The 12531-nt window shown below is 56.7% G+C and overlaps 1 protein-coding gene across 1 annotated transcript; it reads right to left on the reverse strand.

Moving 5' to 3' along the window:
- Window positions 1-3960: 3960 nt before the first annotated feature.
- Window positions 3961-7883, reverse strand: GALR3 (galanin receptor 3). The gene is made up of 2 exons (XM_007975719.3): window positions 5888-7883; window positions 3961-4917 (listed from the first exon to the last, which is right to left on the reverse strand). Exons 1-2 carry the CDS (start codon window positions 6244-6246, stop codon window positions 4170-4172), a joined length of 1107 nt encoding a protein of 368 aa, XP_007973910.1. The 5' UTR covers window positions 6247-7883; the 3' UTR covers window positions 3961-4169.
- Between the last annotated feature and the right edge of the window lie 4648 nt (window positions 7884-12531).

Raw genomic sequence — 12531 nt, forward strand, 5'->3', positions numbered from 1 at the left:
GGAAGATAAGAAGGTTATAGAATCCAAACTTCCTTCCAACTAAGAAAAGTGGCTTTCCAGGTCCCCAGGGCTGCCCCAGGCTCAGCCCTACACTTGGCAGAGGGCTCAGATCAGGAGGGTTCTCTCAGGCCCTGGGGAGCAGTGGCCAGGAGTCACTCAGTCTCCACTCCGACCCCCTTGCCTGCCTTGGGCTCTACTGGACACACAGTTCTCTCCCGAATTATTATTATTACGACCATCTGCTCTTCCAAGTGTTTCATTAGCCCTCTGAAGCAAACCTCGGAGCCTCGGGAACCAAGCCCAAGCCCAGCAGCAGGCCATCCCTCTTCCTGCCAAGTCCACGGCAAAGATATCTTCCCAGTCCTAGGCCAGGCCTCATTGGCTTTCCTCAACAGAGCTCACAGAGCAGCCTCTTTACCGGTCTCCTCACTTCCAAGAACGACCCAGGGGAACCCACCTGATCTGAGTCCTCTGCCAAGTCTAGGCCTCCATCTCAGCTTGTACACAGCAGCCCTGGGGGCTTTCTGAACTGCACATCTGATAGGGCCCCTCCTCTCCTGAAAACCTTCAGTGGCTTCACCGTCTGCCTGTCGGATGAAGCTCCTGCCCTCCAGGCCTCCCCTGCCCCAACCTCCCCCTGCTTCAGCTTCAGGAGCCAGTTACTGCCCTGCACGTCCCCTGCCTTGCGCAGGCTGTTGCTCCACCTGGCATGCCCCTCCCCCACCTTTCTCCAAGAAAATACATGTCAAATGTCACCTCTGGGCTGGGCGCGGTGGCTCACGCCTGTAATCCCAGCACTTTGGGAGGCCAAGGCGGATGGATTGCCTGAAGTCAGGAGTTCGAGGTCAGTCTAGCCAACATGGTGAAATCCACGTCTCTACTAAAAAAATACAAAAAAATTAGCTGGGCATGGCGGCACGCGCCTGTAATCCCAGCTACTCAGGAGGCTGAGGCAGGAGAATTGCTCGAACCAGGGAGGTGGAGGTTGCAGTGAGCCGAGATTGCGCCACTGTACTCCAGCCTGGGTGACAGAGTGAGACTCCATCTCAAAAAGTAAATAAATAGATAAATATATATATAAATAAAAATAAAAAGGTCACCTCTGGAGGTCCTGCTGGGATTGCCCAGGAGGGCAGGGGCTGCTTCCGCTGTGCCCTTTCAGAATGGCATGTTTTCTGTCTCAGCACTGTCCTTTTTTCTTTTGTGTTTGGCTCTCCAGCCAGACTGAGAGCTCCTGGAAGGCAGTGACCATGTTGGACTCACGCCGTCTCTGTTTGATCGCGAAGCCTCGCTTAGGACAGCTCAGGGAAGACAGAAGGGGCGGTCATGTCTTTCCCCTCTGGCCCGTGCGTCCTCATGTATCAAATGTCAGTTACATGCCTACTATGTGCGGGGCTGGGCTGTCCCCATTGGTTGGGGTTCTCTTTTTTTTTTTTGAGACAGGGTCTCACTTTGTCACTCAGGCTACTGCAATCTCGGTTCACTGCAGACTTGACCTCCAGGATCAAGCAATCCTCCTGCCTCAGAACCCCAAGCAGCTGGGACTACAGATGCACGCCACCACACAACACCTAGCTAGTTTGTTTGTTTTTTTTTTTTTTTTTTTTTTTTGTATTTTTTGTATAGATGGGGTTTTGCATGTTGCCCAGGCTGGTCTCAAACTCCTGGGCTCAAGTGATCTGCCTGCCTCGGCCTCCCAAAGTGCTGGGATTATAGGCATGAGCCACCACACCTGGCCTGGGGTTCTACTTTGCAGGCACTCTCCGTTAGTGGTGCAGTGAACTTTGTCAGCCACTTGAGGGTATTTTCCTGATGCTGTCAGGGCTGGCTGCCTTGGGAATCACCTGTCAGGGTCACTCCAGAATCCCAGCCCTACCACTCGCTTGCTACTCGACTCTGGCCAAGTTAACTCATGTGCAGGACCCCAGCTCTCTCTTCTGAACATGGAGTTACTGTTCCTTGCTTGCCAGGGTTGGTGTGAGGCACAGAGGAGGCGTGAGCGACAGTGATGGTCATACTGTGTGCTGTGGAATGGGTAGATCGCACTCCCTGCCCTCCAGGAAACACGCTCACTGCTGCAGCCTGAGTCTCGGTGAGAACCTCCACCGAGGCATGGGAGAAAGAGCACTGGGCACGTGGGAAGATGAAGGCCCTGGCCCCAGCCTGTGCTGTGCCGTTGAGGCAGCTCCTTCTTGAGGGGGTCTCAGCCTCCTGCTGCCACTCTGCTGGGTTGGTAGCAGGTGACAAACAGTGATGGGGACACAGCAGCTGCCTGCTGTCAGGGAGGGGTCTTCCCAGGGTGCCTCAGCAGCCAGAGGTGTGCTGGGGAGACAACGGAAGCTGCAGGGTTTCAGGCCTCAGACCAGAAGCTAATAACATTAGGGGCATGTGGGAGGGAGGTGGGTGGATCTGAAATCATTGAGACTGATTTATTGGTTAATTATTGGGTTTTTACCACCCCAGACTTCCCCAGCTGTGTGTGGGGATAGGGAGGGAAGGAGCCCCCTGGGAGGCTAGCTGGAGGCCACGCATGGCCCAGTTTCCTGAGCCAGGGGCACCAAATGGAATAACACAAGGCGTTTGGACCAGGGAATGCACCCACGACTTTATGCCCAGGTAAAGCCCGTCTGGACTGGCTGGCCTGAGCTCTGGAACAGAAGTCTGCTAAGGAAGAGGTCTGGGGTTTCCAGGGCACCCAGTCAGGTGTGGGGAGCTACGGTTTTGGAAAAGGATCAGGAAGAACCAAGAGAAACCGTGGAAACTGAGGAGATGCCCCAGAGGTGGAGAAGGAAGAAACCTGAGTAGAAAAAGTTAGACCAGGTGTGGTGACTCATGCCTGTAATCCCAGCACTTTGGGAGGCCAAGGCGGGCGGATCACTTGAGGTCAGGAGTTCAAGACCAGCCTAGCCAACAGGGTGAAACCCAATCTCTACTTAAAAAAAAAAAATACAAAAATTAGCCGGGCATGGTGGCACACACCTGTAGTCCCAGCTACTCAGGCAGCTGAGGCAGGAGAGTCGCTTGAACCTGGGAGGCAGAGGTTGTATTGAGCCAAGATTGCGCCACTGCACTGCAGCCTGGACAACACTCTCTCTCAAAATTAAATAAATAAATAATAATAACAAACAGAAAAAGTTAGCCATGGATTTACATCCAACCTCTGCCAAACACCGGTGGTGTGGCAAATTACTAAATCTCTATGATCCTTGATTTCTACATCTGTGAAATGGGGCTAAACGGCCGGGCACAGTGGTTCACGCCTGTTCTCCCAGCACTTTGGGAGGCCAAGGCGAGCGGATCACCTGAGGTCAGAAGTTCGAGGCCAGCCTGTCCAAAATAGTGAAACCGCATCTCTACAAAAAATACAAAAATTAGCCGGGTGTGGTGGTGGGCGCCTGTAATCCCAGGTACTCTGGAGGTTGAGGCAGGAGAATTGCTTGAACCCGGGGAACGGAGGTTGCAATGAGCTGAGATTGCATCACTGTACTGTAGCTTGGGCGACAGAGAAGACTCTGTCTCTAAAAGATTAAAAAAAAAAAAAAGCGAGGGCGGGGGGGGGTTGCTAATCATATCTATTTGCAAAGCTGTTTGGACAAAAAATGTAGCATGAGGCATATGGTACCTGCTTAATAAATATTATTTTTAGAGACAAAGTCTTGCTTTGCTGCCTAGGCTGGAATGCAGTGGCGTGATCACAGCTCACTGCAGCCTTGAACTCCTGCCTCAAGCGATCCTCTTGCCTCAACCTCCCAAAGCGCTGAGATTACAGGCATGAGCCTAGAGCCTGGTCTCACTTAAATATTAGTCATTTATTGGCTGTTGATGTTAAGCTACCTAGGACTGCGCCTGGAACCAAGAAGGGGGTGGTTAGGGAGTGGTGGAGGAAGCAGGGCCTAGGTGTCACCCGGTTGGAAGGATGGGCAGAGGGACTGCCAGGCTGGCTATGAGCAGGGTCTGGGGGCTGCCCTGCTGAGGGCGGGCTGTGCTGTCCATTTTCACACTGGGGGTGTCCGCTGGGCTGGTGCTCTATTGTGGAGCTGGGACAAGCAGCTCCATTCAGTGCTCCTCAGAGAGCTCGCGGCGTTGCTCCATCCCTGACCCGGTGGCGTCCCGCCCTCGGAGAAGGGGAGTGAGACAGACGGACACAGGCAGAGACCACGCAGCAGGGTTTATTCCGGTCTTCTAGCAGCCTCTCCGCCGTGGGCGGTTCCCTCTCTGGGCTCCAGGCCCCGGCCGCCGCCAGCCGGCAGCCTCCCGCGAGGCCGGGCGGCTCCGGGACAGCCGGGTGGGCCCGAGGACGCGGGGCGGACGCGACAGAGGGCGCGACGGGCGCGGTGGCGGCGTCGGCGGCCGCACTGCCACAGGCGGCGGAAGCGCGCGCGGAAGTGGCGCGAAGCGAGCGCGTAGACGAGCGGGTTGAGGCAGGAGTTGGCGTAGGCCAGGCAGTGCGAGGCCAGGCGGCAGGCGTAGGTGGCCGGGCTGAAGGCGAAGCGGCCGTACCAGAAGCACAAGATGAGCGCGTGGTGCGGGCCCCAGCAGAGCGCGTAGAGCGCGGCCACAGCCAGCATGGCGCGCCCCGCGCGGCCCGTCGCCCTCCGCCGCGCCTCGGCCGCCGCCGCGCCCGCGGGGCCCACGGCGGCCCACAGGAAGCGCAGCGTGCGCCCGTAGGCCAGGCTCACCACGGCCACGGGCAGCAGGTAGCCGGCGGCGAAGGTGGCCACGTCCAGGGCGCGGCGGCGCGCGTCCTCCCAGGCGGGCACGCAGAGCTCCAGCGCGCCGTAGCGCACGGTGCCGTAGTAGCTGAGGTAGGGCGCCGAGAAGAGCGCCGCCAGCAGCCACACCAGCCCCACCGCGGCGCGGGCGTTGCGCGGCGTGCGCAGGGCGCGCGAGCGCAGGGGGTGCCGCACGGCCAGGTACCTGCGGAGGGCGGCGGGTCAGCGGGGTGGGCGGGTGCTCTCCCGCAGGGGCCCGCTCCACGCCCCGCGCCGGGGCCCTACTGCCCGATGCGCCTCCTGTGAACCGTGGGGGACGTGGCGGGGATTAAGAGTGTGAACGCGCAAGGTGCTTAGAGCAGTGCCTGGCACCTAGCAAGTGCCCGATCCCAGTGAGTTATTTCTAGGATTATTTTATGGATGCGTCAGATGAAGCCCACAGAGAAGTGACCTGCCCAGGGTCATCAGCTAGAGTGAGCCTGGAATTGACCCCAAGTTTCAAGCGGTGGAAGCAGATGTGTGCACAGCTGGGCAAGGTGTGGGCAGTTTTAAAATAGCTGGGCTGGGCGCGGTGGCTCACGCCTGTAATCCCAATACTCGGGAGGCCGAGGCGGGCGTTTGAGGTCACCTGAGGTCAGGGGTTTGAGACCAGCCTGTCCAACATGGCAAAACCCCGTCTCTACTAAAAATACAAAAAATTAGCCAGGTGTGGTGGCGCACGCCTGTAATCCCAGCTACTCGGGAGGCTGTGGCAGGAGAATCGCTGGAACCCAGGAGGCAGAGGTTGCAGTGAGCCGAGATCAAAAAAAAAAAAAAAAAAAAAAAAAAAAAACCAAAAAAACTGATGAACGCATTCGTGAGCTTCTTTTGCCATTCCTATCGCGCTTACAGAGCACTTACTATATGCCAGACCCTGTGCTGCCACTTGAGACTCAGAGGCGTCCTCTGGAAGCTCACGGTGGAGGAGGGGAAGGGCAGGACAGTCCCCTCAAGCATGCCCTGCAGGTGCCCAGAGGCTGCTTTCGAGGGGTCAGGGAGCTTTTGTTTCCTCCCACCCACCTCCCTTTCTGGTCCCCCACTCTCTCCTTCCTAAGGCCAATGAGGATCTGTTCAGGACTCCTCCCCCCACTCCCGCCCACACAGCCCTGCCCAGCCAGGCCCCAGGCACAGCGCACCTGTCCACCGAGACAGCAGCCAGCGTGAAGCTGCTGGCGTACATGGTGAGGTAGATGAGCAGGTGCACAGCCTTGCAGACGAGGGCCCCGAAGAGCCAGGCATCCAGCGTGTAGATGGTGGCCTGGAAGGGCACGCAGCACAGGATGAAGCAGAGGTCCGCCACCGCCAGGTTGAGAATGAACAGATCCGTGGTGCTGCCGGGCTCCTGCCAGGCACTCGGGCCAGGCTGCAGGAGCACTGCCAGCACCAGTCCGTTTCCCACTGTGCCCAGCAGGAAGATTAGGGCAAAGACCACAGGCACTGCCACGGCCCCCACACTCCCTGGACTGTCCAGTGAAATGTTCTGGGCATCAGCCATCTCCCCATCAGATGGGCACCTGGGGAAGAGAAGCTGGAGTCCTCAGGCAAGAGCCCCCAGTTCTGGTTGCTTGACCCTGGGACCTAGCTCCCCCGACCTGGGTCTGGCCAGGTGTTCTGGGCAGGAAGCTCGTGGGAGATGGAGGAGGGGAGAGCAGAGCCGAAGTCATCGCTGAGTCCCACTGTGTGAGCAAGCTCGTGGTGTTCAAGGGGTGAGAGTTCCTCAGTTTCCTAAGGAACACACCTAGAGTCTTGCCTGGAAGGCTACCTAGGTATTTGAGGGACACTTCCAACCCACCAGGCTGGGGAAGGCACAAGAGAAGTAGGATGAAGATATGGCGATGGGGGGAGGGGCAACCCCAGAAGCTGTTATATTTTCCTTCTCAATGGGGATCTGAAGCTCAGGGGAGACCCTAGGACATGGGTTCAGGGCTTTCTCACTACAAGCTGTAACCTCAGCAAAACACAGGTAACATCCCTGAGTCATTGGAGAGTTCAGTATAGTGAGATCACCACAATGGCAAAACTGGGAAGACCATGTAGGTCACTGCTCCCTCTCTGCACATAGGGAAATCGAGGCCCAGAGAGGGGACATGGGAGGCTAATATCACACTCAGAATGGCAGCTCTGGGGCTGTTACCACCCCGATATCCTGCCTTCTAAGCTAGAGTGCTCATCTGAGAGCCTGTAACAGGTGGTGCCTCTGACAACCTGTGCCTGTGTGTGTGTGCTCGCCGCGCCCATGCTCACCCCCATCCCACTCTACAGCCCGTGTCTCCTACTACCTGTGGATCCCCTTGCAGGCTTCGGACTACTGGGGTGGGGGGACAAATTAGGGGAAAGGGGGGCCAGGCAGGGAGGAGGGAAGAAAGGCAATTTCTGCCCCCACCCCAGCACCCAGCATGCAGTACGTCCCCAAAGCCCAGGATAGGCAACACCCACCTTCGCCCTGGGCAGTGGGCTTGATCCTGGGTGGAACGGCTGGGCTGGGTGGGCCTCCTGGTTCAGTAGCTGCCCCTCGGTGCCTCCCTGCAGGTACTGGTCTGCCTTCTACTTCTCCCCCTTCGCCTTTAAGGCCCCTCCTCTCCTCTGCCCCCCGTGCTGAGCTAGAGTTGGGCACTCCCTCTGGAGTAGCCACTGGCCACTTCCTCCTCAGTCCCTGATTTCCCCCAGGTGGCAGGCTCTTCTGCCTGGCTCTTCTCTGCCTCTGCGTTGCTGCTGCCTTTTCCTCTCTCTGCAGCCAGTAACCCATTGATCTCGCTCTCTGTGATTTGCTTTGTAGTTAACCCCTCTGTGCCCAGGGCCCAGCCAGTCCCTGGCACTCCTACCTCCCGTGGCCCAGCCTGATGACTCCATCCCCTGTCCCTGCACATTCTTGCTCCAGTCCATGTTTAGAAAGGGTTCCGCCGGGCGCGGTGGCTCAAGCCTGTAATCCCAGCACTTTGGGAGGCCGAGACGGGCGGATCACGAGGTCAGGAGATCGAGACCATCCTGGCTAACACGGTGAAACCCCGTCTCTACTAAAAAATACAAAAAACTAGCCGGGTGTGGTGGTGGCGCCTGTAGTCCCAGCTACTCGGGAGGCTGAGGCAGGAGAATGGCGTAAACCCGGGAGGCGGAACTTGCAGTGAGCTGAGATCCGGCCACTGCACTCCAGCCTGGGCGACAGAGCCAGACTCCGTCTCAAAAAAAAAAAAAAAAAAGAAAGGGTTCCTAGGCCGGGCATGGTGGCTCCTGTCTGTAATCCCAGCACTTTGGGAGGCCGAGGCAGGCAGATCACTTGAGGCCAGGAACTCGAGACCAGCTTGGCCAATGTGGCGAAACCTTGTGTCTACTAAAAATACAAAATTAGCTACTCTGGAGGCTGAGGCAGGAGAATCGCTTGAGCCTGGGAGGCGGAGGTTGCAATGAGCCGAGATGATGCCACTGCACTCCAGCCTGGGTGATGGAGTGAGACACTGTCTAAAAAAAAAAAAAAAGAGGCCGGGCGCACTGGCTCCCAAAGTAATCCCAGCACTTTGGGAGACAGAGGCAGGTGGATCACGAGGTTGGGAGTTCAAGACGAGCCTGGCCAAGATGGTGAAACCCCGTCTTTACGAAAAATACAAAAATTAGCCAGGCGTGTGGTGGGCACCTGTAATCCCAGCTACTCAGGAGGCGGAGGCAGAGAACTGCTTGAAGCCAGTGGGTGGAGGTTGCAGTGAGCCAAGATCATGCCACTGCACTGCAGCCTGGGTGACAGAGCGAGACTCTGTCTCAAAAAAAAAAAAAAAAAAGAAAAAAAAAAAGATTCCTAGTCTTGACTGGGGTTTCCTGGAGTGGGAAACCAGGACTTGAGTCTCCTTTCAGCAGACTACAGAGACTCCTCCCTCAGGCCTGCAAATCCTGAGACCCTTCTCCAGAAGCTCCGTCTAGGGCCTTAGTCCAGCTGGAGCCCAGATGGTTTAGGTGCCTGTCCAAAAAGTCTGGCTTTACCTGATAGCAACAGGGAGCTACTAAGGTTCTAGAGCAGAGACGTGACCTGCACATTTTCTTTTTTTCTTCCCCCACATTGTCTTTTGTAAGAAGTTTGTTATGGGCCACATGCAGTGACTCACGCCTGTAATCCTAGCACTTTGGGAGGCTGAGGTGGGCGGATTATCTGAGGTCAAGAGTTCAAGATCAGACTGACCAACATGGCAAAACCCTGCCTCTACTAAAAATACAAAAATTAGCTGGGCATGGTGGCACGTACCTGTAATCCCAGCTACTCAGGAGGCTGAGGCACGAGAATCACTTGAACCCAGGAGGCAGTAGTTGCAGTGAGCCAAGATCACTCACACTCCAGACTGGGCAACAGAGCGAGACTCCGTCTCAAAAAAAAAAAAAAAAAAAAAAAAATATATATATATATATATATATATAAAATGGCCCGGGGTGAAAAGGATGGACAAAAGGGGAGAGATTTGAAGAGTGACCTGTTAGGAGCCTCTCATCTAGGCAAGAGCCAAAGAGGTCAATAGGTCTTGGTGAATGGCTCTGTGATTCAGTCATGGAGTTCTGGCCTGAACTGCATGGAGAAGGAGGGACCACATGACCAAATGCCTCCAGAAGGTTAAGGAGGCTAGCACCTGGGGAGCAAGGTACACTGGATTCAGCAATGAGGAGGCTGCTGATAAACAGGTGTATTGAGGGCAAAAGGCAGTCTGCAGTGAGTTAAGGAAGGGAGGGGAGAGGTGGAGGGACTGAGTGTAGTGTTTTTAGAAGCTGAGGGTGGGGTTGGGGAGCATCAAGGGGAAGTGCATAAGGGGAGAGAAGACAGTGTGAGGGGCACTGATGGAGCCAGGACTTGCATTCCAGGCCGGAGGAGCTGGGGTAGATGCTCAGAACTAGCTCCTTAAGGCTGGGCACGGTGGCTCATGTCCGTAATCCCAGCACTTTGGGAGGCCAAGGCAGGTGGATCACTTGAAGTCAGGAGTTCAAGACCAGTCTGGCCAACACATGGTGAAACCCGTCTCTACTAAAAATTAGCCAGGTGTGGTGGTACACACCTGTAAGCCCAGCTAGTTGGGAGGCTGAGGCAGGAGAACGGCTTGAACTCGAGAGGCGGAGGTTACACTGAGCGGAGACTGTGCCACTGCACTCCAGCCTGGGCAACAGAGCAAAACTCTGTCTCAAAAACAAACAAACAAAAAAAGGAAAGAAAGAGAGAGAGAGAGAGAGAGAGAAAGAAAAAAGAAAAGAAAAGAAAAGAACTACCTCCTCGAAGGCCCCGGGGTTTTCACCAGGGCTCAGAGGTGCCTCTCTAAAGCCGCCTTCACCTTCTTCAGAGGCAGAAAATCCTCCGTTTTTGGAAGCAGAGTCTGATGGAACTGAAACTGTTAGGAATCTGATCTAGACTTGCCAAACCTGAATTCAGAACCTTCAGAATTGAATAAATTTTTTTTTTTTTTTTTTTGAGACAGAGTCTTGCTCTGTTGCCCAGGCTGGAGTGCAGTGGCGTGGTCTCAGCTCACTGCAAGCTCCGCCTCCCAGGTTCACACCATTCTTCCACCTCAGCCTCCTGAGTAGTTGAGACTACAGGCGTCCACCACCAGCCCGGCTAATTTTTTGTTTACGTATTTTTAGTAGAGATGAGGTTTCACCATGTTAGTCAGGATGGTCTCGATCTCCTGACCTCGTGATCCGCCTGCCTCGGCCTCCCAAAGTGCTGGGATTACAGGCATGGGCCACCACACCCAGCCAGAATTGAATTAATTCTGAATAGAATTCAGAATAGAATTGCACAACTGAATTGTAGACTCTTGTGATCCCTGAATGGCGAAACTCAGCTTGGAGGGATTTTAGAACCTTTGACAGATCTGCAACCACTGAGTGAAAGTAATGCACTCTTAGACCCCCAGAAGCCTGGATGAATGTGCATGCCTGAACCCTGGAATGAGCTGGAAGGCATCTGAGATTCATGACTTTGCACTCCTGGCCCTTGGGAGCCCCCGGCCCACAAGGTCCTTCTTGGCCTAAGGCAAAGAGCTCCCAGCAGCGGCAACGCTACGCTGATATGAGAGCGGAGGTGGAGGGAAGGAGGAAGGAACAGGCAGCCATAAAGAGCGCTACCGTGGGGCTAGACCTTGGGTGCGCCCAGTGCCACCTCCTCCATTCACTCCTACTGCCGCTTTTGGTAGCCCACGGCCGTGAACCCCGTGCGCGACACAGAGAACAAGGACATTGCGCCCTTGGAGCGGTCCCCAGAGCCTCTGATTCTGCAGAACGCGGACTTACAGCTGATCCACGGCCAGCCCTCCCGCCCCGCGTGGCCCTACAGCTTGTCGTGGGCGGCGGCGCCCAAGCCAAAACACGTGCACCCAGAGGGGTTGCTGCGCCTCCTACGGACACCTTCTGGATGACTGCGGAGGAAGCGCGGCGGAGGCCCCGGGCTGGTGCACCCGAACACGCTGAGCTGCGGGTTGGCCTACGGCGTAGAGCGCTACTGCGGCCAGCTGGCCTAGGGGGTCGCCACGCTGCCGATGCCCGCCCTGCCAGCCCGGCAGCGCAACGCCAGCGGCGGCTCCCGGGAGCCACAGGGGCGGCGACGCACTTTCTGCTGTTTGGACCTCACTTCGTGCCGCCTCACGTCGGTCTGGATGAATCAGGGCCCTCTGTTCTGGCCCCGCCGGGTGCACACCAACTGCCACACGTCACCCGGCGGCTGCCCGTGGCGTTTAACATGACCTGCCGGCTAGCGCAGACCACGCTCATCAAGCTGCTGGCTTGGCACTACTGGTTGAGCCCTTGTGCACATCCCCTGCAGCAGCGCGCCTGGTGCTACCTGCCTTACCCGGTGGTGGCAGGCTGCAAATATTCCTGCCGCTAATGTGGCCATAGCTACCCCAGCCAGGCTGCCTTCCACCCTCACACCGACCCCCGGCCCCCGCCCCGCCAGCTCCTGGACCCCAGCAGCAAGGTCCTCCGGATCACAGGCTTTCAGATCCCCGGAATCCCAGCTTTCAGATCCTGCAGGGTTGGGCTGGAGCCCAACTCACATTGTTCATCCCAAGATAACGGGCAAATGGGCGGGCTGGAGGTGCCGGACGTCAGAGAGAGACGTAGGGCTAGTTTCATGTCGTTAATGATAAAGGGCCTTTTCATCCTCTGCCCCAAGCAAACTAAGAGCTTCCCAAAGTCCCATCACGCTCAGGTTGGAGCTGCGGTGACTCAGACCCCACTCCCCACCACATAAGGGGTCCACAAGGCTGCCAGGGAGAGATCGCCCTCCTCCCGCAGGACCCTCTAACAGGAGAGCGGCGAGCCACTGTGGGGCACAAGGGAGGATGGGGCCTTGGCAGCAGCAAATCACCCCTCCTGGCCTTGACTGCTGGGCAGCCCAAACAGCCGCGGCCCAAGGCCCCCAGCCTGGAGGGGCGGGGCGAGCTGGCGGCCGAGGCCCGTGCTCGCAGCACCCCCTGGCGGCTGATCATCGTAGGCCTTGGAATGAGCGAGATGGAAGGGCCCCAGATCTCAAAGCATAGTGGCAGGAGGACTGAGGCACATACAGAGACTGGGGCTTGCCCAAGGCCAGAGTAAGGCAGGGAAAGAGTGGGCTTGAACACAGGGTTCCAGACTGTCCGGAGCTTCCCCAGGGGTGATCCTCATTCTTATCTTTGGGGCCTGAATCCTCTGCTTCTCCTTCCAAACATGGACACCCAGCCTCCTCCTATCTGGGCAGCGACAGGACATCTTCCAATGGGGAGGAGGAAGAAGCTAGACTCTAGACTCTGGGACCGCAGAGTAGCACGGTGGTAGGGTAAAG

This window comes from Chlorocebus sabaeus, chromosome 19, assembly GCF_047675955.1.
Source record: "Chlorocebus sabaeus isolate Y175 chromosome 19, mChlSab1.0.hap1, whole genome shotgun sequence".
Lineage (NCBI taxonomy): Eukaryota > Metazoa > Chordata > Mammalia > Primates > Cercopithecidae > Chlorocebus > Chlorocebus sabaeus.

Bases quoted from the DNA above. Each gene is read 5' to 3' on its own strand.
- GALR3 (XM_007975719.3), bottom strand. From the start codon at position 6,246: ATGGCTGATGCCCAGAACATTTCACTGGACAGTCCAGGGAGTGTGGGG. The intron at 4,918-5,887 runs GTGCGCTGTGCC...CGCCCTCCGCAG, and splicing joins GCTGCTGTCTCGGTGGACAG to GTACCTGGCCGTGCGGCACC.